Below are 26,911 nucleotides of genomic sequence, written 5' to 3'. Positions count from 1 at the left end.
TAGCACAGTGACTAACACATAGTAAATGCTCAATAAATATTTTGTGTCATTAATGAAAGAATGAATGGACTCTAGTAATAAATCTCAGTATAGGTCAAAATGTATTCATACTTGGAATGGTTCAAATCTGGCTACCTATAACGGGCCACTCAAGTATGGGAATTAGGCTACACAGAATACTTATCATAAGAAATGGACCATCTGCTGAAGCAAACTCATTCCATTCCATTGAGATTTCTGTTTCATAGCATGTAGTCACAATAAGATTAGACCTGAATGCCATTTCTTCTATGCAGCTTCTTATGATGAGATGAAGGGATGTTACTCTCCCTGTTTGACTTAGGCCCAAAGAGATTTGGTCATTTACCCAACATCATCCAGCCTTTTTGAGGCAGAGATAAAATAAAAACATAAATCTCTGACCTCCAAGCCTGCAGGTAGTTTCGATAGTGACCTACAACAAGAGAGAAAGATCCGAGTATACCGCTTATGGGCATAAGAAATACACGAGATATGGGGTAAAAAGTGTAGATTCGCAACCATGAGGAGCTTTTCCCACTGAACCTCCAAAGTGATTTCATGTTCAGAAGTTCAAAGCACTGTTTCTCTTACATACTGTCATATCCCCAAGGCCCAGCACACTCTTACTTCATGTATGCTGATTAAATAAAAGTAAGGGCCTACTAGAAAACAGGTGCCCCCAGGCAATAATTACTCTCATCTCCAGAACAGCCCAAAGCCTTGGAACCAGTCACACCCACTACAGCAGCAGCAGCAGCAGCAGCAACAACAACAACAACAACAACACACACACACACACACACACACACACACACACACACACACCACACCACATCCCTTCAAGGAAAAGAAAAAGTAACTTTTACATGCTGCATCCCACCTGCCCACACAATCGCTTCCTAGCCAGGTAAGGAACAAGCACAAAGTTGTGACATCACAGTTTGTTTCAGTACCTTCAGGGGTACAAAAATGTCACAGATAGGTGCATACATATATGCCTTTGTGGACAGAGACCATTTACAAACACAAATGTGTAAATAAACATATGCACCACACATTTGCTTCAGAATTAGGGTGGCTACGGATCACAAATCAATTTGTACACATAGAAATATACACGTTTGTCTTGCCCAAGCTACTCACAAATGTACACAAATGCATTCACAAGGATAATATTTATGTCAAGGTATTACTGTGAGAAGTAGATGACATTATGGGAAGTGCACAATAGTACCTGATACGTAAAAAGCATGCTAGTAAAGGTTAGTGATAGATATGGGTGGGTAGGTAGGTAGGTAGGTAGATAGATAGATAATATAAATTTTTATCAGACTCCTATGAAAATCCACCTTTAAAGCAAAATTTCCTTTTCAGTCACTACTCAAACTCATGGAAATTCTAAGCAGCCCATTACTGTTCCAGTGTGTGGAAGCCAATAAAAGAGAGTAATGTGGGGTGTGTAACAGTGGTGTGGGGGGTGGGGGTGGGAGAAATCCCTGTTGGTAGGAGGCTGGAGAACAAAGCTTTCCAGGCTTCTTCAGGGAGAAAGCCTGGGCTTGGAGAGACCTGAACTGTTAAGAACTATTCTAGGGAAAATCAACCTCCAAAAACTCAAAAGAAGGCATTCCTAACGCTGCTGAGAAAGAGGGAAGAGTTGTCCCCACTTGGTAGGCTAGGAGGGAGAGACCCCAGAGTCCCAGCCAGTTCAAATCAGCCAGAAAATCCTGCAAGGCTATTAATCCACTAAATTCTGGGAGCTTGGAGAAAATCTGATTAACTCCACCTCCCCAGCTGGGCTCTAGAGTGAAATCTATAGCTAGCTGGTTTCTGAGACTCAAATAAGATGGGAAAGAGAGAAGCAGGAGGAAGAGAAAAAAGGAAGCAGGAGTGGTTAAGTACTAGATACCTGTGTGTATAGCTTGGCTCAATCATTGTTTTGGAACAAGACACAGCTCTCTTAGGCTCTGTTGCCGTAGGTTGTGAAATGTAAATAAAACTGTCTCCTGTCCTGTTGGAAGACTGCATATCTTCCTTATCTCCCCTAAGGGCTCCAACAGTGAGGCCAGGACTGCTCCCTCTGGACCCTGGGAAGTGCTCAAGGAATTTCTCCTGTATTTTCCCATTGCAGTGGCCCAGGGGAAGAGAAGCAGTCTTTTATGGGCCAGACGTCTTTTTGAAACCTCTCCTTTACTTCTGTACCAAGTATTAAAACTTCAGAGCTCTAAAGAAACTCAGGGATCCGGTTCAATTCTTCCCTTTTAAGATGGTATGCTGAGCCCAGAGGCAGGTCCGAACTAGGACCCGTGGTGTTTGTTTTCCTCACATACAACCACATTCTTTAAATATCAAGGCAATATTTTAAGAGACCTCAAGAGATTAACTCCATAATCTCCCCCACCCCACCGCCCGCTTGCAAAGGAAAGAAGAGTCGAGGATCTCGTCCAGCACTTTAAGCGTTAAACTCAACCTAGAGTCTAAAACGCGATTGGCCAAACACTGAGAAAAGATCTGGTTTTCGCAACCGTGGGCCAATGAGCACCTCGAGTGGGAGGGTTTGAAGATACTAAGGAGTTTTTCCCCCCTTTTTTTCCTCTCCACCCCCTCCCATCAGCCTTCGCCCGCCCCCCTCCCAGCTCGCATGCCGCCAGTTTGTTAAATTAATGCAGTAAGAAAGTCTGAAGATCTGAGGGAGTCCTGGCCAAAGGAAGATGGGCGAGCTCAGAAAATCGAGATTCATCTGAAGCCCTGGGCTCCTCAGCCCCGCGGGGTCGCCATGGACCCTGACAGCCCCTGAAACTTGCCCTGAGCTCTCTCATGCCTGCAGCCCTAAGCAATGGGACACCCTTCCTGCAGCGATCATAACTTATTCGGCGGGGACCAGAGAACAGGGATCGCAAGGCGACAACAGACTCGCACGCAGGCAGGGAAACGAGATTCCGGGACTCGGTCGCGATGCGCCAGCCTGGCACATTCTCCGGAATTTAACTGAAGGCAGCACCGTCAATCGCTTCCCCTGGCCCCTAGCCCCCTCAGGCCAGCCCAGGGGCATAAAGCCCTGCTCTCTCTACCCAAGATGCTCGCCCAATCTAACGGTCGGAGGCCAGCGCTCTGATCGCCACAGAAGATTTTTTTCCCTTGCATGGAGCTGGCCGTTTAAACAGAAAAACAGGGGTAAAAAAGAATATATACCCACCCCCAAACGTGCCTCCCCAGCGCCGCAGGGAGCCAACAGACAAGCTGGAGTTTAACAAACAGCAATACTCTTCGCGCTCCTGAAAAGCAGGGCTGGACGCTCTCCGTGGTGCTGAAACGCTTCACGGCTGCCTCTGTCCGTGGTACCTACAGCCCCCTCGTTCCAATTTCCCCTGGGGCTCTCCCTCCGCGCCCCTGTTCTCCACCTCCCCTTAGCATCTGGATTATTTTTTCAATAGCGCTCGCTGGTTTTGTAAGTGCCAATTTGAAACATTTTTTACCCTCATAACTCGTGGACTACAAAGCACAAGGACCTGAAAAATGTACAGCTTCAATACTCTTCGACTCTACCTTTGGGAGACCATTGTATTCTTCAGGTATGCAATTTTCTACTGACCACATCGCTGTAATGGAAATGGGGGAAAGGAGCACTGAGGCTGACTCTGTCCGTTATCCCTTCATTTTGGGGGGAAGGGGCTGCTGTATACCGCTGCAATCGGGTCCTTCCATCCCCCGCTCCCCCACCCCACCCCTCCCGCAGGGTGTCTGGCTTGTGCGTGGAGGTCTGAGACAGTCGCTGCTCTAGCAGCTGTTTGCCTGTTTTTGTGTGTGTGTGTGTGTGATTTGTTTGTCCTTCCATCTGCTATACACCTGCCCCATCACTGGCCCCCAGCCCCTCTGCATATTGGCTTTCACTGGGCTGAGGACTTTAAGGGGAAGCTTTTGGAGTTACTCAGTTTAATTAGGACTGCATTCTCTCTAACCGCAGTGCCGAAAACCTCAGCTCTCCCGTCTGGGAGCCAAGTGACAACTAGCGGTGACGGGGAAGGTTGCACTCGAGCTCACTGGACACAGAACATTTCATTTTCTCTCCTTTTTTGTTGTTGTTTTCTTTTTCTGCGTGGGGCAGGGCGGGGGGGGAGTAGGCTGAGGCTTAGTGCTTGGAAACAATAGTGTTATGACCTCCGGTTGTAAAGCCCTGAACTTGGGTGCAGAGTGGATCTACTTAGGAACAGATTCTGGGAAAGATTTCCCTTTAGAAACTTTGACTCCCTCCTCTCACCCACTCACCTTTCCAAACTCTTACTTTGTTAGCTGCAGATCCTGAACTGATGGACAATTCTTGTTTGTTTTGTTTAATTTATGTCTGTCCCTGAATCTGTAGCTGAGTTCCCTCATCCGTTATCTCTTCAGGTTAAAATTTTCTGCCTACAGGCTTAGCATTCTATGTTAGTACAAGTGAAAAGTGAAAAATCACCCTCTTCAGGAAGCATTGAAATAGATAGTTCTTTTGTAAGTGGGTGAATCAGCCATCGTCAGAGATGGTTATGATAAATTCCATTTATATGAATTGAAAAAAATTATTCTTCCTCCATGACCCGCAGGGATCATTAATCTTCCTCATTTTAGATACCTGCCTCTCATGTTTTACCATGGCACTGTATTAACAGCCATTTGAAAGGCCCACTCTAGGTTATTTTTAAAAATAAGTAACCACCAAATATTATTCTCTCCCATCATAAACCAGCAACTAATTATTGCTTTTCCTTTTAACATTGTGGAGAATTCTGCATATGAATTGTTAGTTTGACTAACCTGTCGGTTGGTTTATTAAATGAATGACTCCTCCCCCAACCCCGGATTATAAGGGTCTATATGTGAACCTCTCTTCATGTCTTTCTCTTGAGATGGGGAAAAGACCCCCTCCTTCCCTGAGATACCCAACGCTAAAGCTTCTAATCTCTAGTTCAAATAATTCTTTGATAGGCCATAGTCCTGCCCACAGCTCAGAATGCAAATAGGGAGTCAGATAGAATGAAAAAGTGCAACAATCCAGGGCCCTGTGAAATGTAGCTACTTTATGGAGGAAGGGGCAGGAAGTATCCTCTTAATATCAAATCCTTTCTCCCCTACATACATATAGAACTGTAAAATGCCGCGGAGGTGGGGTACTTGGTAACATTTGTATGCAAATTGATTCTCTGTTTGGCTTACCGAGACAGAACTGAACCAGAAAGAATAAAGAGCAAATTAATAGGACCAAGCACATCACTTCCCCCACCCCGCCACCACACACACACACCCGACTCCTTTTTTATTGATGAACAGTACGTTTGATTTTCTTCTCCCCGACATTGTCTTTCACAAAAGGGAGACACGGTCTAAAAGGTTTGCATTGTAATCATTTCGAGAAGGTGATGAATCCACTGTGCTAATTCTTTAAGTAAACTGGTGGTAGCCCATCAGGAAACATCACTCTACATCTCCTTCCCCTACATGTGTCAAGGCATATCTGAGCTACAATGTGTATGGGATTCTGTGTTTATAAGGAAAGAAAAGTCATGACTCTGGAGAGCTGGGAAGGGATTGGTACCACTGCACTTTCAAAATATAGGAATGACTACATCATCTGAGGAGTCAATGTTGTTTCAGAACTGTTCTGAAACATAAAATAATGAAGCTAGGAATTGAACTCAGGAAATACCCTCAGCAATTTTTCAGAGAGATTGGAAAAAAAAGGTCAAAAGGAGGGAAAGTATTATCCTTGTGTCATTGGCACTTTCATTTCTAACTCTCTCATTTTTTAAATTTTAGGTGAAAATACAGAAGCATTAAAATCTGGGGACTCAATAGAATTGTATGTGGGGGTAAATGGAGACTGGCAGCCTAGCAGGTTCCATGTGAATAACCCTTTCTCCCCCAAGGGACAGGCACCGTGTTGGAATGAGCCAATCCAATCATCTCAGGCACCCAGGTACTACTTAGATTAAATGATGCCAGCTGTTCACCTTGTTGGGGGAAATCTGGGGGCTAGAAAAGGAAAGGCCATCAATAACAGAAGTGCTGCTGCATTAGTACATCACCAGCAAAATGGCCATAATGACAGTAAACAGTAAAACAAAACAGCAGTCGAAGTGAGGCAGAAACCTCATATGGTGCCAACACAGAGAACGCATTGAGGCCTTCCAAAGAGCTGACGGGGAGAGAGACATAGGGTACTGGGACACAAACAGCATTGCAGTGCTCATCAACTGTGACCCCATAAATAAAATGAGGTGATTTGGCTGAAGTTCCTCCTTTGGTATTTTAAAAGCCTATGGTTCTAAAACCATGAGTGACATCCTAGGATTCGATAACCTAAATTTTGTCTCTTTGTTTGCAGTTGGAGATGGGGCTTTATAGCCAGACTGGCCAAAAATAATAGACAAAGATATGGTTTTTGGGGGGTTTTTTAATGGTAGAAGCACATTCCTTTCAACCTCCTTTGCAAGCCAAAGGGAACTTGCTTTGATTCACAGAACGCTTACCTTCTAGCTTATGGTTGGAAAGGCCCAGGAAGACCCCAACATTTTTTATCTTCTGGGTAATTCATAGCATGTAACTGTGTTTCTCAGTCTCGGCACTACTGACATTTTGAACTGGATAATCTTTATTAGGAGGGCTGTCCTGTGCATTGTAAGATGTTCAGCAGTACCGTGGCCTCGGTGACATCCCCTCCCCCCAGTCATGACTATCAAAAATGTCTCCAGACCCTGCCAAAAATCCTGGGGTAGGGAGTGCAAAAATTGTATGCAGTTGAGAACCACTGGTATTGAATGACCAAATTCTTAATCTGCTGTTCCGATGTCCTAATTACAATGGGGAGAAAAGTCTAGTTTCCTTGAGAACATGCCCCCCATGAACCACACAAATCACCCCAATGAAGCAAAAAGGGACCTAGCTCATGCTTGCAAAGGGAATAAAGGGAGAGGAGATAAACCAAGTCTAACCCATGGATGGTTTTGCCATGCTTCCTTGCACAGGGCTTTGTGCTGAATATGACACTCATTTGTTAAGAAAGGTCATTAAAATCTTGAAGGAAAGATGTTTCTATTCACACAAGGGTCAAGAGAAACATGGCAGATAGATTGTTTCATATCTGGGTCCTGGAAACCCACCCAGTTGGAAGGTAAATGAGTTTTCTTTTGAGGTGCCCCCTCTGGATCTCTTCCTCCCAGTAGCATAGCTGTATTTTCCCTCAAATCTTACCCGCTGCGTTTTGGGCACTGCAGAAAGCATTTAAGAGCTTCTGAAATGGGCCAAGGACTTTTTTACCGAGGAAAGAAGTTCCTTGGGCAAGCTTGCACCAGGCCCAATCAAACTGTCAGTCTACCCTCTTCTGGGGGCTTAGGAACCTTGAGTAAGAGAAAAGAAAACATCACATCTTTTATTCCCAAAGGATAGCTTAGATATGGCCCCTAGGCTGGTAAATAGAGTTATGAATTGGCGCATAACTTCTGTGTATTTGCAAAACTGGTGATGACCTATCAGGGGATATTTAGGGAATTTATCCCTGAGACCAACTTAACTCCGAAAGAGGTTGCAAATGTGGTGCAGTGGAGAAAGCAGTTAGGCTAGGATTTGAAAGCCCCCTGTTCTAAAGTGAGCTCTGCTCCCATCCTGCAGCATGGCTTTCATAAGACTCCGCATCATGGGGACTCAGTTTGCTTACCAATCAACTCAAATGACTGATTCCAACACCCCTATGTTGCCTCCAGCCTGGGATAAGGTCTTTGTGAAAGACAGAGGCCCACACCCACAAAGGCTCAGAATGAACTTGCTTCAACACTGACTCTGCCTTCATTTCTTCACTAGGCATTTATTTATCATGTATTTATGTGTCCAATCCCAAACTCTGCACTCTATGGGGGACACGGAGGTAACAGATGCCACAGTCCCTGTCCTTGCAGAAAGAGGAGACACTGCTCCCTTTAAAGCTACATTAAAAACCTCTTTTCTTCTTCAGAGGGCCCGCAGAGCTCCTCTCCCGACAGCCTGTGTACGCGTCCTGCGACAGCATCGCATTTATGTGGGCGTCATTAACTTTCCTTCATCAGCTGGCAGAAGCCAGAATGATTTTTAAGACGGATGGCACTGTCTCCCGCCTGGCCATCTTGACGCTATTCTGCAGGTTTTCTGCTGCTTTAGGCAAAGCGGACTTGGCCCAAAGGGCAGGAGACCTGGGATCCAGAATTTAGCTAGTGGCCTGACCTTGACAGGGTTCCATGACCTTTCTGGCCCTCAGTTTCCCCAGCTGTAAGATGAAGGGAATCAACACATCAATCTCTCTAAAATCATTTTTAACTGTGCCAGTTAAGAATTGTCCTCCTCCAATCTCCATGATAGAATGCTTTTGGTTAAAAATATTGCCTCATATTTCAATTGTTATATGAAGTAGTGACATTGCATTATATGCAGACTCAAAAGTCTGAAAGAACTGAGGACCTCATTAAGCAACTTCACTCTGGAGGGTTATCACATTCTAGATACGATTATTAACAAATCACATGGATATGTCTCTCTCCCCCAGGAAGTGCTTTGGACGATGAGAAAACATGGTGTTTGATTACTGTCCCCATAGATCTGAAGAGGAGCATGAAAAGAGACCAAAAGTTTCTATACTTTTATCAGGGATTCTATTTCGGTTTTTTTCCTCGCCCATAAAGTCTATGCTTGTAAAATTTTGTTAACCAAATCCTATACACCATTAACTTATTTTCCCCATTTTTATTAATCGAAGGCATCCATAACTGCCTTTGATAATGTTCAGAAATACTAAACATCATGGTATAGACAGTGTCGCCACACTGAGTTGACCTAAGAAAAAAAACAAAAGCAAAGACACGTGATGCCTTTTAGTTAGTCCATAGAGCTTTGTCAGAAGTAAATATGCAATTTGTTAGAGTCTCTGAAATGTTTAAAATGGATTCCGAATCCTCATTACTATTTCATGAACCCCATAGGTATCCAGGGACCCCATTTGGGAAACATTAAAGTTGATTTATTCTATATAGCTCCAAGAGAAGAACTGGAGCAAATTAATGGGTAATTATTTTACTGTACACACACACAAATTCTAGCTCAATGTAATTTGGAACTTTCTGACAGATTTGTCAAGTGGTGCAATGGGCTGCCTCAGTGGTAGTAAGGGTCCCTGTCACCGGAGGAATGAAGGCAGAGAAACCCACCTCCCATGAGAGATGTAGAAGAAATCCAAGCTGCTTTTGAGGATTGAGATTTGTAATTTACTGCAAAAAAGTAAATGAATGCAGGTCAAGGACAAATCTTTACGATATTTATATTCCCTCTTTTCCTGATCCCCAAATTACCCTCCGATCTTTGTAAGCTCTCTGGGTACACCCTAAACACACATTCACTCATAACTTTTCCTTCTTTAAAATGGACTGGTGACGAATAAATTGGGCAATGAATACACACACACGATGCAACAAAGGATTATTAAAAGAAACCACCTGGTTATGTAAGAGGCTGGTTTTAAGAAATGAGAAGAACCTCAGACTAAGAAAATGTCAGAGCCAAAAAAGACCCCTAGAAAATGCACTGGTCTACAGAAAAGTCCACAGGCACGGCTTGTGTTCACAGGACCGATGGCCTGTATGGCTGAAGGCCTCTTGGCCCCGAACTCCCACTGTCCCTTCTGAACCAACCCTCTGGTAAGCCCAACACACAACTGACCCCCCATAGGGCCAGCTAGCAAATGCGTTCAGAAAGCACGTTAGAAGGGAACAATGCCCTGAGATGCTGAGGAGACGGACTTATCCGCACAGTGCCTATGCTTTGTAATTCAAGCTCTTATGAGGGGTGCTGAGGCCCCAAAGCCTTTGAAACTCCTTATAAAGGATCGCTTTGTGGTTTTCTGAAGTTGATATTGTCCAAGTCTCCCGAGGCTAATTCAGTGCAATTAGATTACCACTCTCCGCCTTTGGATTCGGCTGTTTCTCAGTGTCCATTGTTAAATGAGTTTACCATCTTAACAGGGAGCTGCTGACAGTCATTAATCCCAGCCGTGAAATGGGCAGCGTTCTCTCTTGCTTCGTGTACTGGGCAACCCACAGGCACCTAGAGTATAAGCCTCTACTCCCTTCCTGGCAAGGTCCGTCCTCAATTTCCCTCCCATTCACCCCCAGAAAATCACACTTTCCCTTCAGCGAGTCTTAAGTACCAACAGAATCATGGAAACTTAAGGCAATTCTAGAATTCAACAGCTCTCCAATCTAGCAGTGAGCGGCTTGTCAAACGTAGAGTTTCCTACCATCGTACCAGACTACTGAAACAGGATCCTTCAGGCGGGGGACCCAGAAACCTATAATGTTACCAAGAGTCTCAAACTTTAGTGTGTGTATGAATCACCTGAGAATCTCAGTTAGATGCTGATTCAGGCTCAGAAGGTCTGGGCTGGGGGCGGTGAGAGTCTGCATTTCTAAGAACCCCCAGGTGATGCTGATGTTTCCATGGACCAACAGTTTGAGTAGCAAGGTTCTAAATGATCCTGGCTAGGGACACCTGACATAGATCAACCCTTTTATTTTGCAGATGAAGAGAGGATAAATAACTTCCTGAAGGCTACAGAGTGAATGGCAGAGCTCCCAAGGTCCTATGGGATTATTTTCGTCCCCCAAACTTACTCCCCTGCATGTCATCTCTAAGGGCTGTGTGCCCTCGACTCTGCCACTGCACTTTCCTTCCTTTGGCACTCTCACACGCTGTCCTCCCTCACAGACACAAACCTCAGACAGCTATCCCCATTCCCTAACTGGTGGGTGGCCTGGGCCCTGAAGTCCTAGCACACCAAAAGCGCCCATTTACGCAGCCGGGCACTCTAGCCATGTGATGCTGGATAAAGAGAAGGGGCACCTGAAGAATGGGCTTTAAATCCGGGCACCGGGGGTGGGGGGTGGGCGGCCTAGGACGTAGCACTGAGAGTCTCTCGGGACTGATACAGGAAGTAGATCAAGGTGATGAGAGGGAGGAGATCTGTGGTTTCTTTCTCCAACGATGACCCAACATAACTAGAGTATTGTTTAGGACTCCCAGATGTTCAGACACCATTGCCCCATTCTACCATCTGTCTGACCTCGGGACCACGTCCTTCCTTCTTCTCTACCCCCTTTGACCTATTAACCTTTCCGCAAAGCACATTATGATCGTATACATCAAATAAAGTGACTGCTATGATCTTCGGCCTTTGCGAGCTGCGTGTTGATGGCGGTGTGCTCAGTTCTGCAACACTGCCCGGCTCCAGAGGAATGCGGCAAGTCCGCTGCAACCCTGGCTGCCGGGCAGAGGTGCAGCCCTCTCTTACAAGAGCACTTCACAGTTTAAGGAGCGTTTCACGTTCACGATCCCATGGGAGCTTCCCAATCACCTTAAAAAACAGATACGAGACAGCGGTTACTATCCCCATTTTAGAGTTAAGAAAACTGAGGTTTGGAGAAGTGACTTGCCGAACACCCTGCTGTTACTCTCAAGGTAAATCCAGGATTCAAATATAGATCTCCTTTCTCCTAGCTCACCACACCACCATATATATATGCAATATATATATATATATAAGCCACAGCCCTGGGGATCCGGGGCGTTTATCAGGCTAACAGCCCTCACCCTCTGCCAGTGGGCTGCAGTGGGAGGGTGGCAGGAAGCTCCTGACAGGAGGGCTGGGAATTTCCCATCAGGCCTTTAGTTCGACAGTCATATTCTTCTGATTCTGAGCCAGATACGGATTTCCCTTTCTCTGTTCCTGATCATTTTTAATTGTACAATATAGGCATATATTCTCTTTTCAAAAAAATCTAATACTAGACTTAAGCTTAAAACTCCCCCTTTGATATGATCTCCAGGTCCCTCCCAGCTTTATGTTTCCTTAAGGGGTATTGTACTTGATCATTTTTATTCATATATGGGTGTGCATGCGTAGACGTATACATACACACGTGGGTATCACTATTGAAATATATACGTGTAGACTATCATTTCATGGAATTATATTGCCTACATAAGTCTGCAATTCGTTTCGTTCGCATCTCCACAGGTCTTGGGAAGCTTTACCTGTTGAGGCACACAGCTCACCTCATTCTTTTAACTATTGCAACCATTTCATGTTGTGTGTATTCCATTGTTTTCCAGCCATCCCCCCCACTGATGGGCATTTATACTTTTTTTTTCTAAGTTTTCCACTGCCTTCAGTGCTGCAATAATCACAGTGTACCTACATCTTTGTGAACACATGTGACATTTTTCCAGGCAGATAACAAGAACAAGAAATGGAACGGCTGGGGCACAGAACATGTGCATCTTTTATGCTAATAGATACTGCAGTCTGCTATTCCTTTCTTCCTGAATCTTCCCTCCTCGCTCTCTTGTGCTGCTCCCTCTCAGCCTGGGCCGTAACAATGCACTAATAATAGTTGTTACTATTTATTGAACATTTATCGAATGCCAGGTACTGTGCTAGCAACATCACGTGCCTCATCTCGTAAGCCCATAAAAACCCTTAGACAGAAGTACTAGTATATTCCCATTTATAGGTGACAAAACTGAGGCATAAAGAAGTTATGTAATTTGCCCAAGCTAAGACCACTAGCAAGAGGCAAAATCAAGATTCAAAACCAAGCTGACTCCATAAAACACTCTTTTAACCACTGCACTGACACTGTTACTCCCAGAATGAACCGGGAGGGGGAGAGAGGGGACTGAACTGGATGAGAAAGACAGAGGTAGAAAAGAGACTAATTTCCCTCTCTAGATGATCAGGGGCTCATCTCTTTCCGAGGGCCCATCTCTTTCTAGATCATAATAAAGTTAACATACATCCATAAGTAGCTGAGTTTTCAATCTCCACCCTTCACACGGGAGGGGAATGGCACTGACTCCCACCCGCGTTCCAGAGGGTCATGGTTGGGGCTCTAAGGGCAGACAGGTTGCTGCAGCCTTTTCTTCTTTATGCACCTGCACCTGCCTCGTGTCGAAAAGCACTCAGATAAAAGAGCTACTGAGGGTTCTGCGAGAGAATTTCTGACCTGGTGGGGAGGAAAAGGAGAAAGCCAGCACCAATCCTGGCCCTTTTGTTTTTTTTAATTATTAATTGCTGGCCCTTAGTACTCACATCAGAGCAAAGCCTCACATCCTAACCCACAAACACACAAGACCAAGAACACCAGTTTCCTTTTACCTTCCCTGAAGGAGGTTGGAGATACAGCCCGAGCTCCAGCCCTCACCACAGGACCAAATTTGCCTTTCCCAAAACACACCCAATGATGGGCTTCTCAGAATATCCCTGGGAGGGGAGGGGCTGGGTTGCTCAGTCGGTTAAGTGTCCGACTTCAGCTCAGGTCATAATCTCACAGTTTGTGAGTTCGAGCCCCACATTGGGCTCTGTGCTGATGATGATTAGAGCCTGGATCCTGCTTCAGATTCTGTGTCTCCCTCTTTCTGCCCCTCCTCCACTCGTGCTCTGTCTCTATCTCAAAAATAAATAAACTTAAAAAAAAAAAAAAGAATATCCCTAGGCAGGGGAAACCGCACCCAGGGCCAGAGGAGGGTGGTGGGTGGTGGGAGCAGAACGGGGCCAGGAGGCAAGGACGGGGCCAGCTCTCCTATCATGAGCTGCACTCCAGACCTGGCCTGTGGGAAGCCCAAAACTGTTGCCTCAGACACCTGTTTTCAACAGCTCTCTGAGTGACACCAGAGACTTCTCCAAATGTATCCCTAGCAGGCCTGCTGCTAATAGCAGAAAAAAAACACAATAAAAACAAAGTCTCCAAATATCAACCTTGAAATAAACTTGCTGGTTTGTTTACATTATAAGCATTCCATGTTTGCCATAAAATATTTAAATCACATGGGGAAATATGTTTAAAACCAAAATACACTGAAATCTTGCCCCCCAGGGTAAATTACTCAACAGTTTGCTATTCATCCTTCCAGATGATTTTAATAACATAATGACCAAACCATGAGTGCTCGCTTTGTGCCTGACATCTTTCTAAAAGCTGAATATGTATTAACCCATGGAAGCTTCAGAACAATCCTGTAAGGCATTATTCATCCCATTTTATAGATGAGGTTACAGAGGAGGAAACAGAGAGGTTAAATAATTTTCCTAGGGTTACCCAGCTTGGAAACAGCAGTGCAAGATTGAAATCCAAGCAGTCTGGCTTCAGAGAGCCTTCAACTGCCATGTTCCACTAGTGAGCGTTTCTGTTCTACAAAAATGGGATTATACTAAACACCATGTTCTGCAACTTACCTTTTTTCACCCAGCAATATGTTGTCAGTGTGCACACAGATGCGTCTCATTCCTTTTTGCATTTGCGCTGCCCTTTGCCGAGAATGCCAGGTTTGGGCAGGGTATGGCTCTCAGCTTGTCACAACACAGCCCCTACCTCCACTTCCAGCTTCTTGCCTTCCCACAGACCAAATTCCAGCCCAAACTGAACTTCTCACCGGTCTCTGTAATATGCCCACTCTTCTCATCCCTGTACTATTCTCACACTCTTCCCTATCCCTCCATAAATCGAGAAACTCCCCGCCCCTCATTTCAGCCCTGAAAGGCACACCAGCCAGCCCCAGATTCAAGCTAATTTGATTTTGAATCCTGCCTCTGGCACTTCCTTGCTGTATGATCTTGGCAATTTACCCAACCTTTCTCATCTTAAAACTGTTCCTCATCTTAAAAACTGAAGACACAGTTGAGTGTCTGACTCTTGGTTTCAGGTCAGGTCCATGATCACATGGTTCAAGCCCACATCAGGCATGGTGTGTTCGAACCCTGCATCTGGGTCTTCACGGACAGCGTGAAGCCTGCTTGGGATTCTCTCTCTCTCTCTCTCTCTCTCTCTCTCTCTCTCTCTCTGCCCTTCCCCTGCTCATGTTCTCTCGCTCTCTCTTGCTCTCTCAAAATAGATAAATTAAATTAAATTAAAAAACTGAAGAGAACAACTTCACCAACAGATAAATGAAGTCACCTTTCAAGCACTTTTTCCGTGCAGAACTTAAGCCTTTAACAAAGGACAATCCCTTTTCCACTTCCCTAAGATCTTGTCCATGCCTCAAGATCCACCTCTAGCCCCACTGCCTCTGTGAGACAGCCCCTCGACTGCCACCAGCCCCCTAAATGGGTGTAGACCCTCCTTCCTAAATCCTCTTGGAGAAGTAGCCATTACCCTTGACGCTCGGTTTACTCAACGTGCCCTTACATACATTTGGGTGCCCTTCTGACTTCCCTACTGGACTGTGAGCCCTTCAAAGGCTAGGAACTGAATGAATTTTGTGGTACGTGTGGAAAGGGCAGCAAGAAGAAAAAGAACCCATCCCCTGGTGCTTCCCAGAATTGTCACCTTGTTCTCCCTCTTCCTCATAGACAGCATCATCCCAGCGGTTCATATATATTAGGTGTTTGGTGCTTGTTAAGTTGAATTACTTTGTCCCCACGTGCCTGCTCCCATCATCTTCCTGTTGGTTCTACAGAAGTCCAGGACCGGAAGGCTTCCAACCAGCCAGCCCCAAAACACTGCTGTGTCTCACCGTGATCCCTTTTTCCTCTAAGAAATGAGTCACAGTGAGAGGGAGCCGGACTCCCTCTCCCTGCCTCAGTAGCCATTGCGGTGAGCTTCTCAGTTTTATCCTCGCTGTCTGGCTGAGCAGGTTCTAACTCCAGGCCCCGCAAAACACCTGAGGCATCACAGCTAAAGTTGCTTCCCACCATGACTGAGGTCTGCAGAGAGGCTCCTTCCACAGGACAAGGCAAACTTTCTAAAACAGTTTTTAGTTGTGCCAAAAGCATGAACTTCAGTAGAGATAGTTTTCTTGATGTGACCTAAAACACTTAGTAGAAAAGAACAATTCTTGACAGGAGCCAAGAAAGGACTGCATCATATCCAGAGCAAAGGGGCTTGGAGGAATTCGTTGAATAGGCCTTGGAATATAGAAAGCTACACTTCCTGAAGAGGAGGGTGACATGTTTCAATAAAAGGGGTAACCCCATGCTGCCTCAAGTAAGACTGCACTAGGTAAAGACTATGGGTCTTTCCAGCATAATTCTTAAATTTTTTTTAAGTTTTATTTTTATTTTTTTTAATGTTTATTTATTTTTGAGACAGAGAGAGACAGAGCATGAGCAGGAAAGGGGCAGAGAGAGAGGGAGACACAGAATGTGAAGCAGGCTGCAGGCTCTGAGCTGTCAGCACAGAGCCCGACACAGGGCCCGAACTCACGAACTGTGAGATCATGACCTGAGCCGAAGTTGGATGCTTAACTGACTGAGCCACCCAGGTGCCCCTGCATAATTCTTAAATTAAGTTGGCTCATAGAACACCCAGCAGTTAAAAACTCTTGGGAATCAGATATATTCTAGAACCCTAGTTATATTACTTGATTCCTGTATGTCCTGGAGAAAGATTGTTTTTAGGACTCCTGAGCCTCAGTTTTCATCATCTGTAAAATGGCAATGATTAGTATCCACCCCCCACACTGAAAAATCACCTGAAGGATTAAATGGGAGAAGGCATGGAGAGTGTTGGCGTGTGACACACAGAAATTGTGCGAAGCAGGAAACCATGATTACTATATTACAAGGGGAGAGGTGCAAAGCGTTGTGGGAGCACAAAGAAGAGTGTAACTCTGCCTGGAGGTGGGAAGACAGCAAAAAGTCGAAGGAGCCAGGACACTTAAACTGGGCCACAAAGAATGACTAATCCACCAGGTGGCAATGAGTGCCAAGAGAGACTGTTGCAGGCAGAGAGGAAAGGCTTGCTGAACAGGCAGGCTGGAGGATGTGGAGATCAAGGGCACTGGATGGGCCAGCTGTCCACTGTTAACCAGGCTCAGTCCAGTCCTGCAATTCTTTGTCCTCTCCCAGTGGGCCTTTTGTCAACTGGAAGCCCAGCTGAAAGTAGACAATTTGCTCATTATCCAAAAAATATTTCTTGAATTCCTGCTATAAGTCAGTGATTGTTCTAAGTCCTGGGGATAGACACAATGATGAACAGAACAGACGTAGTCCTTACTCTCATGCAGCCTAACATCTAGAAGGGTCTACAAACAAACAGCTTGGGAAACCACAGACTTTCAGATCATGGGCAGTGCTACAAACCCAGTTAGTCAGATGATGGGACAGAGAATAGTCCATTGGAATCCACCCCAGGCTGCCTACACTTGCACACATCACCTCCCTTAAGACTTACATCCTGTGTTTCCGATTCTGTGTCTCCCTCTCTCTCTGCCCCTCCCCTGTTCATGCTCTGTCTCTCTCTGTCCCAAAAATAAATAAACGTTGAAAAAAAAAATTCTCTCTCTGCCCCTCCCCCGTTCATGCTCTGTCTCTCTCTGTCCCAAAAATAAATAAACGTTGAAAAAAAAATTAAAAAAAAAAAAAAAAAGACTTACATCCTAGGGAGATGGGCAGATGGGAAAAGTCCATTTCCTTTTACTGATGAGGAAACTGAAACCCTGAGAGGAGCAGTGATTCATCCAAAGTCTCAGCCAATAAGTGCCAAAGGCAGGTGACCTCATTCCATGCAGGGAAGTCAAAAATATCCGGGACAAAAGATGAAATAGGGGGGCGGGGGGAGAAGTGCAGAGAGAGTAGCAAAATGGTGTTTACGATAAGATCCCATTTTTATTTCTTTAATGTTTTATTGTTCTCATATGGGAAAAAGAAGTCTAGAGAAATGGACCCGAAACTGTTCATAGTTGTTATTATCTCTTGAGAATGAGACTATGGGGGGCTTTTCTTTCCTACATTAAATATTTTGGTAATGCTTGAATGTTTCACAATAATGTATTACTTTTGAAGGCTGAAAAAATAGATTTTCTATAAAGAGATATCAGAGAGAATGGGAACACAATCAAACTTAGAGCCAACCTAAATAAAAGACACATGTACCAGGTAGGGAAAAAAGACTTTTGCAGTGGTCTGAACCAGTGCCCAGTTGATTGGTTTTCTCTGAATAAAAATGAACCTAGAGGCTGAGTCTGTTTGGTGTGTTTGGAAGAATTTTCTGAGCAAACAGAAGTAGGTTTTCCTACTGAGGTCACTGTTCTAGAAGTAAGATGTCATTGGAAAATGGAAGGCCAGAGTTACATTATAGACTTGGGTTTTTAGAACCAGTGATAGATGGAATATATTTTCATCGGCGTGATTGAAGCCCTAACCAATTCTTTTTGTAATTTCATAAAATCCTCATGGCCTTAAAAAAAAAAAAAGTTAGAGATGGAAAGAATTATCTGACCCAATCCCTTCAATTCCTAGGGAGGAAAAGAGGCCACAGGGAAAAGGATCTGTCTAAAGTCAACAGTGAATTGATGCCCAGCCCAAACAAGGACCAAGGACTCTAAGTCTCTTTTCACTATGACAATTTTCCCTTACACCTAAAGACTGTTCCACTAGTAGTGTGCATGACAAATTTCAGTGGTACAGGATAATTTTCTTTTATTTCACTAATCATGAATTTTATTCTACTAAGTACTAGAATTTACCAATTTCATTATAATATTAGTAGTTTATATTACTAAAAACTCAAAGGTAAATTAGGGGCACCTGGGTGGCTCAGTTGGTTTAGCATCTGACTCTTGATTTCGGCTCATGTCATGATCTCATGGTTTGTGAGTTCAAGACCCGCATTGGGCTGTTAGCACAGAGCCTGCTTGGGACTCTCTCTCTCCATGTCTCTCTGCTACTCCCTACTCACACTCTCTCTCTTTCTCTCAAATAAATAAATAAATTTTTTTTAATGTTTATTTAAGAGAGCGGGGTAAGGAGCAGAGAGAGAGGGAGACACAGAATCCAAAGCAGGCTCCAGCCTCTGAAGTGTCAGGACAGAGCCCGACATGGGGCTTGAACCCACGAACTGTGAGATCATGACCTGAGCTGAAGTTGGACACTTAACCAACTGAGCCACTCAGGTGCCCCTTCACATGCTATTATTTAATTTACCTTTTTTAAAAGTTTATTTATTTATTTTGATGGGGTACCTGGGTTATTTTGTTGGAGCACCTGGGTGGCTCAGTCGGTTAAGCATCTGACTTCAGCTCATGATCTTGCAGTTTGTAGGTTCAAGCCCCACATCGGGCTCTGTGCTGACGGCTCAGAGCCTGGAACCTGCTTCAGATTCTGTATCTCCCTCTCTCTCTCTCTCTGCTCTCCCCTGCTCAGGCTCTGTCTCTCTCTCTCTTTCAAAAATAAGTAAACATTAAAAAATAAAAATAAAATAACAGCATGTGAATTGGGCAAAATTGGTCATATGCTATGCAAGCCATTTGGGTTTCAAGAATGCTGTTCTCCACCATTCCATCTTAAACACTGCCCTTGGATTGAATGGAAAATGCCAGAAGGACTTGTGAAACCCAGTCAGTTCTGAACAAAGCCTAAGTCTCAAACAGCTTCTCAGTGTGAGTCATGGACATGGGCTGCTATTTGAATTTAAACAGTTGAAGGAAAGATGGCACATTTGGGTAGTAAGTAGGCACACTCAGCAGACAGCTCATGCATAGCAGGGACGAGGTCACCAACAAGGACCTATTTAAACTACAGTTTTCTATTCCCTTCTCATGTTAAAACATCTGTGCTCCCACCCTTTGCCTTACGAACAGAAATTCCTCTAAATAATGTTTATAATATTATCTGATAACATGAATTTAGAATCTACTATATGCCAAGAACTTTTCTAAAAGCTCCAGATGCATCAACCATTTAATCTTTAAAGCAACTCTATTAGGTAGGTACTGTTACCATCCCCGTTTTGTGGACGAGTACACCAAAGCGGTGATTTTTACCAATCTAGGATACCTTGAGCCCAATCCATTTCAAAGTCTTCGTAGGCGGGAAGACATTGCACAAACCTCTCCAGAGAGGTATAGGGGGAGGGTGGAGAGAGTAGAGGAAGAAAACTGAGAGACTCATCCCAAGTCATAGCCCTTCCCATGAGGAAAGAGGGTGGGGAGAACTTGACAACACATTTCCCCTCAGTTCTGCCACCGAAAGTCCTGATTTCCTTTCCATCCGTCACCATTTGTCTCATGAACAGACAAAAGAGATTAAGAAATAATATGGCGCAAGACATAAAACGTGGGGAGGGGAGCGGTGTCAAAATGAGGGGGTGAAGAAAAGGAGAGACAAACAAAGTAATCAAGAGGGAAGAGCGCTAACTCAGGTCTCCTCCGGGTTCGACCAAGAACTCCCTGTGTAAGTCTCCCTCCCTTTCTGGTCCACAGTAGTCTCATTTGTAAAATGGACGAGAGGACTGGACTAGCTGACTTCTAAGATCTCTCTCAGCGCCAACAGTCTAGGTTCAGAAACACATGAAGGAAAAGGAAGAAGGCAGAAGGCCAGAAGGGGAGAGAAAGGTAGGTGGGAAAAAGCAAATGCTAAGGAGGAATGATGAAAGAGGAAGGAAACAGGAGAAAGGAGAGAAGGTACTTCCCAAAGCAGATGAGTCTGCTTTCTTGTTGAAAGAGGAGAAGAAAGACTCTTGTATCAAGAATTATAGCAATAAAATCTTTATCCTCAGGCAGTCAGCTCCATGCCTTCCCCTGGTGGGGGCCATGACTGATGGTGGTGGGGGGTCTGAAGCAGCCCTGGGAGGCAGGAGGGGCCTGCCTGGTTCTGGACGTCTAGGAAGGAGGACAGCCCCTCCCCATGTGGGCCTGACAATGGACAATGATGATTAGCATATTCCCAGGCTCTAGGGCATGTCCTGGGGAAAAGACTAGAGGATGTGCCCAAGGGAGCTACAGCTGCAACATTATCACCTTGTGCCTGCAAGGATGTGATCCTGGGAACCTCCAGAGGATATCCCAGGCCAGCAAGAGATCTTCCAAGGTCATCTTGTCCAACCTCCTGCCTCTAAGCATCTCTTCCCTAATAGCCCCATGCCAAAGAATTTAGCACAGAATGACACTTGGTCCTATTCTCTAGTTTTCATACTTGTCTGAACCATCCCAGGCCTTGAGGCTCTTGAAGACAAAGACAGTGCCTCTGGTTGATTAAATGTACCCTTAATCCACAGGGCACAGTGCTGGGCATCCAGTGGGCTCGCCAAACCCGTCTGATAATTGGTCAGTAGGTAAAATGGCTCTAATCTCTCTCTCAACAATATCTAGCCTGCTGCTTAGCATTTCAGTCTAAACATTCTTCCTTTTGTTTATTCAAAAAAAAAGGAAGCATGCTTCAAAGTCCAACCTGTCATTTGCCTGAGAGGACAGAGCTGGCAGATAACTGCTTCTGTAGAAGTAAGGTAGAATACCCACTCTGCTGGTGACATCTCCAAATCTGGAACTGACCCCAGTGAAGAAGTGAATAGACAGTGTCACTACATAAATGAGAACCACAGGTGCAAAGACAAAGACCATAGATCATTGTTGGCTTGACATACAATGAGCAACTTGCGTATTCCAGGTATTTGGCTAGGCAACTTATCTGAATTTTTTATGTTTCCCAACATTCCTAACATTAGCATGGAATATTCCTAGTTTACAGGGGAAGAAACTAAGGCTCCGGAATGTTACACGACTTTCAAGGTCATAAAGTAAGTAGTGAAGTCACAATTCTAGCCCACTCCTCAGCTGGCTCATCCTCACACATTGCTCAAAGTTCAGCCTATCCAGGAACACTTCCGGCAACAAGAAACCACCTACTTGTGTTGCATCTTCCATTATTGGGCATTGTTTGACCAGCTGATCAAAACAGCCTTTCCTCACACGTGTCGGGCAGCCACCTCCCTCTCTGAAAGGCCCATCCATCTTCTCTGGCCACCTGGAACAAGTCAGTGGGCTGTAAAATGTGCCTCAGCTATGGAATCAGAAAAATCTGGTTCTGTTCCTACCTACCACCTCCCAGCCACGTGATTTCAACCAAGTCACTTCTGCCGTCTGGGCCTCAGTCTCTTCATCTGTGCCATAGGAACACAAATAGGTACCTCGCCTAGAGTTTGGGAGAAGAAAAAATAAATAATGCTTGCAAAGGGCTTACCTCAGTGCCAGACAAACAGTAAATATTCAAGAACATTATTTTACCAAGTCCCTCTTCCCCATGACAACCCAACAGAGATTTGTAAAAAATGATCTCTCTGCCTAAATCTTCTCTGAGCCAAACACCCACAGAGTCTTTAATTATTCCTTACAGGTCAATTTCAAGTTTGTTTACCAGCCCTGTTGTTCCTTTCTGGACCTGCTCCAACCTGTTAATGTCCCTCTTAAAATGCAGGGCCTATAATGGAATATAATAAATTAGCCAAGATTTGAAGCACAACCCACATCCCATGTTTCCTGCCATACCTGCCTCTTTTAGTCTTCATATTTTTCTGAAGTTCTTCAGAATGATTAGGTGTAACCTAGACTGGCATAAAAGTTTAGTGAAGAATGTTTGACTCTCACAAACAAAAACTTCAATTTTTATTTGTAATAATGGCTAACACTCGAAGTGGTTTCTATGTGTCTGGCACCACATCAGCATTTGACACACATTTTCTCCTTTAACCCCAACAATCCTAGGAACACATTATTACCCTCCTTTTTCTGATAAAGAAATAGTTTTGGGGGCACCTGTGTGGCTCAATCGATTAAGCGTCTGACTTCAGCTCAGGTCATGATCTCACGGTTCATGGGATCGAGCCCCGCGTCGGGCTCTGTGCTAACAGCTCAGAGCCTGGAGCCTGCTTCGGATTCTGTGTCTTCCTCTCTCTCTGCCCCTCCCCTGTTTTCACTCTGTCTCTCTGTGTCTCTCAAAAATAATAAATAAACGTTAAAAAAAAAAGTGACTAAAAAAAGAGGGAGAAAGAAACCGTTGTGAAGAGGTTAAGTGACTTGCCCAAGATCACACAGCTATGTGGCAGATTGCAATGTACCATGCTATACTACCTCTCATACCAAGCATTTAGGGGATGTTTATTATATATAAGTAGTTTCAGGGATAAAAAAAAAAAATTGGATATGATACAGGCAGAAGACATAGGCCAGGGCAATTTAAATAACTTAAAAAAAAAAAAGACATACTACCCCTGCAACATGGGACTTCTGAACTATACTATCACAATGGTCTCTCTTCTCCCCTCTAGTACACTCCAATGTCTATGGCTTCTTGGGCAGTATGAGTATATGGAGAAAAAAGAAAAAGGTAGAAGCAGTCATCTCTCCTCTTTTAACTTCCACTGCCCCACCAATTCCTTCTGCCCTTGACCCTTTACCAGACTCCACCTTGTGAAGAGTTTTCAATGAGGAACCTGCTGGTCCTGGGGTTGGAGGAGAAGGGAAGTCCCTTTACACTGGTGTACTCTCTCTGCCTTAGAAATGGTCATACTCTTTGACTCAGCACTTTTGCTTGTGGGACATGAACAGAGGTTTGTGACAAGGGAGGCTTTCACGGCATAATTTATAACAGCTAAGAAGTGAAAATAATATGAATGCCCATCAACAGAAGGACAGCTACATGAATGCTAACACACCGACATAGGCAGTCATTAATAATAATGTTTCTAGAGGTTTAATAACAAGAGAAAATTTTCATTTAGAATCTTCAGTAAAAAAAAAAAAAAAAGGCAGGAAACGAAACCAATTATAATCTGTAGAGGAAAAGAGAAAACCCAGAAGAAATGTACTAATGTGTTAATAGTAGGTATCTAGATAATGGAATTTCCAGATGGGTTTTGTTTTGTTTTGTTTTTTCCTTGAACCTCATTGTATTTTCCCAATGTGCATTTGTTGTTTTAACCATCAGAGAAAAATGTCGTTTTTTTAAATGGTTGAAAGAATCTGGCCTGAGGGCAGCCAGCCAGCTTGTAAAGAACAGTTTTGGCCACTGGGCACTTTCCATCCAAGCAGCACCAATTACTACTCCGCCACCATCAGATCATCTTAATCCCATTGATTGAAATGCCAGAGTAATGCTATTAATTTACCACTTGACAGATAAATTACTAACAGCACAGTAGAAGGATCCCCCAGGGAGTGTTCCTTTAGGTGTGACCGTGGGTGGTCCTTGAACATTCAAGTGCAAAGCACAAAGAAGCCTCCAGAAGTTCATCTGTTTATCCCTCATGATAGAGGCTAGATCAACCAATTCTCTCTGAATCAATACAAATTGCATTGGACATTCACAGTGTGCCAGGCACTAAAATAAGCATTGCTAAAGAATTATGTATTCTTTACATCCCCCATGAGCAACAACTACTATTACCCCCATTTTACAGATGCAGACACAAACACAGGATAAGTTACTGATAAGGCCACTCAGCCAGTAAATGGCAGAGCCTGAAATTGATGGCACAGTCCATGGAGCCTGCCCCTGTTTCAGTCCAGAAGTGAGTTTCTATTTGTGGAGTACCTCGTGCTTTCTTCAATGTGACTTCAAATAGTAAATATACAACTTAGCACAGAAGGTGACTATACTCTATGGATGAGTAAACTGATGCTTAAATATGATGCTTAAATATGATAAAGGGCTTGCCCAAGATCACACAAGAAAGGAACAGGCACAAGTCAAACCCAGGATTTCTGACTCAACATCCACAGCTTACCCCATTTCCCTGAGCTGTTTCTCTTTGCCTCTGAGACACACAGCAAGAAGCAGGAAGCAATGGAATTTGGCCCCCTGTGGGGTCCCCCAATGAGCTACAAAGAGGTGACCCTGCTGCAAGATCCTGCAGGGTAGAATGGAAAGAAACCCCAGAAGGAAAAGAAAGATTCAGCAGCGACCCTCACATTCCTTCTGCCATTAAACCTCCTTCATCTTAAAACCAGAAAGGACACCTTGTCCTTCCCTCATCATCCATCTACCTTCCTTATGTCTCATCGGGCACCACAGGCTTCACGAACACATCTTGTCCTGACTTCTCCTCAGTGAATATTTCTTACAGAAGCTTATACTAAATGGAACAGGAACTTAACACAGTGCATATTCCAGTGAAGTGAGCTGTTTTAGCACATGTGAACAGCTGCTCCAAAACTTATGCCCAAATCCCACCTCAGTTAGAGTCATGCATCAGTTCTGCCATCAAAGCACCTTGATTAGGTTATTTAGTCTCGCCAAGCCTCTGTTTCCTCATTTGAGAAATGGAGGAGAAACCAGTACCTACTTCATAGAGTTGCTGGATGAATTAGAAAGCACGTATGGAAAAGTTCTTGGCTCTATGTGTGGCACCTAGAAAGTGTTCAAGCATTGGTGGCGATTGTTATTATTCTTAGCTAACCTCTGAGTCTGTTTCCTCTTCTCTAAGTTGGAGATGATCATCCCTACTGACTTTGCAGAGCCGCAAGATGCAGTCATTAACTTATAGCAGGTGCTCAATAAATAAATGTCTTTTTTTTTTTTTTGATGCCCAAGATGACCAGATCTCATAATTCTATGACTCTTTTGCCTTCTTCTTCCCCAAGATTTTGGAACCTGCTGAGTGAGACAAAGATGATCCACCCCACTGAGCATAGCTGCAGCTGTCTGTCTTAGAGGATTGGGGGAGGGGGAGTGGGGAATGAACAAGGGCTATTTAGAGCAGTCTCAGAACCCTGGAGCTTCCTGTAAAACTCTGTATTTACATACAAATACCCACTTCAACTAAACCCTCTCAACTCACAGTTAAGTGCTCTCTTTCTGCAAACCAGTCACTCAGTCTATTAAAAGGCAGCTTCAGATTTGAATCCAAGCTGCTCTTTCTACAACTTGAGGTCATTCTCCCTGAGAGCCCAGTGAGGGTTATTTTCTCAACATCTTTCTTTGAAATCAGTCTCCCGGATGCTTGAGGGCCACACACCTTCAAACTCCCTCCACTCATGAAAACCTCTGTTGAGTCTGGGATAAATAGCTCCCTTTTTGTGGATGCATTTCCTGTGGCTTCATCAAACCTACTTTCCACTGTAGGTTTAAACTAATACGGACTTGGGAGGGAAAAGTGATAAGCTGTTTCTAATAGCCCCGGATATTCAAGCACGTGTCTTCACGTAGGCTTTCCTCTTTTAGTTTGGGAGTTCATGCAAAGCAAGGGCTATGGCATATTCACTATCTATACAGTTAAGAGAGAAATATGTCAGGTCAGAAGTACCTATAGAAGTTACTTAACCTCTGTGAAACTCAGTTTCCTCACCAGTAAAATGGGAGTCATGACCCCCTACCCACAGGATTATATTAAGGACTAAATATCAAAAGTAAAGCTCTTGATGTAATGCCTGGCACTTTATAACTGCTCAACACAGGCCAGCTCTTATTATTAGATTATTTCTATTTTGCTTCATCACCCAGTATAATCTCTGACTTACAGTAGGCACTGCATAAATCATTTGGGATAAATAAGTAAATAAATGAAGTAATAAATTAATACTATCTCAAATGAGATGATGATTACCTCAAAATGCCCGGTGAATGAAGAAGGCTGACTGACCTGAGAAGGGAAAGAACTTATTTTCACAGCTTCTGTAGAAGCACTGGGACCTTTGGCCATTCACACAACACCTGAAGTTGGTAAAGGCAGATTGTACTTTTTTTTTATGTTTATTTATTTTTGAGAGAGAGACAAAGCATGAGCAGGGGGCCAGCAGAGAGAGAGGGAGACAACAGAAACCGAAGCAGGCTCCAGACTCCGAGCTGTCAGCACAGACCCCGATGTGGGTCTCCAACTCACAAACTGTGAGATCATGACCTGAGCTGAAGTCAGACGCTCAGCCGACTAAGCCACCCAGGCGCCTCAGTTCATTCATTTTTAAAATACAACCTGCCTTGGGTGTCTGGGTGACTCAGTCGGTTGAGCGGCTGACTTTGACTCAGGTCATGATCTCCCAGCTCGTGGGTTCGAGCCCCACGTCATGCTCTGTGCTGACAGCTCAGAGCCTGGAGCCTGCTTCAGAGTCTCTCTCTCTCTCTCTCTCTCTCTCTCTCTCT

General features: G+C 44.3%; 1 protein-coding gene across 2 annotated transcripts in view; it reads left to right on the top strand.

Annotated features, from left to right (window-relative positions):
* The first annotated feature begins 2,633 nt into the window (after positions 1 to 2,633).
* The window catches only part of GLRA1 (glycine receptor alpha 1), an 82,846-nt gene continuing 58,568 nt past the window's right edge, over positions 2,634 to 26,911 (top strand). For both annotated transcript variants that reach the window (XM_040498272.1, XM_040498263.1), the window contains exon 1: positions 2,634 to 3,590. In XM_040498272.1, the coding sequence (XP_040354206.1) occupies positions 3,535 to 3,590 (56 nt within the window). In that variant the 5' untranslated portion in view covers positions 2,634 to 3,534. The remainder of the gene's footprint in view (positions 3,591 to 26,911) is intronic.

The sequence above is a fragment of the Herpailurus yagouaroundi genome, unplaced genomic scaffold (assembly GCF_014898765.1).
Source record: "Herpailurus yagouaroundi ecotype Mexico unplaced genomic scaffold, PumYag 29, whole genome shotgun sequence".
Taxonomy (NCBI): domain Eukaryota; kingdom Metazoa; phylum Chordata; class Mammalia; order Carnivora; family Felidae; genus Herpailurus; species Herpailurus yagouaroundi.
The sequence above is the reverse complement of the archived record's forward strand: the minus strand, read 5'-3'. Positions and strand labels throughout refer to the sequence as shown.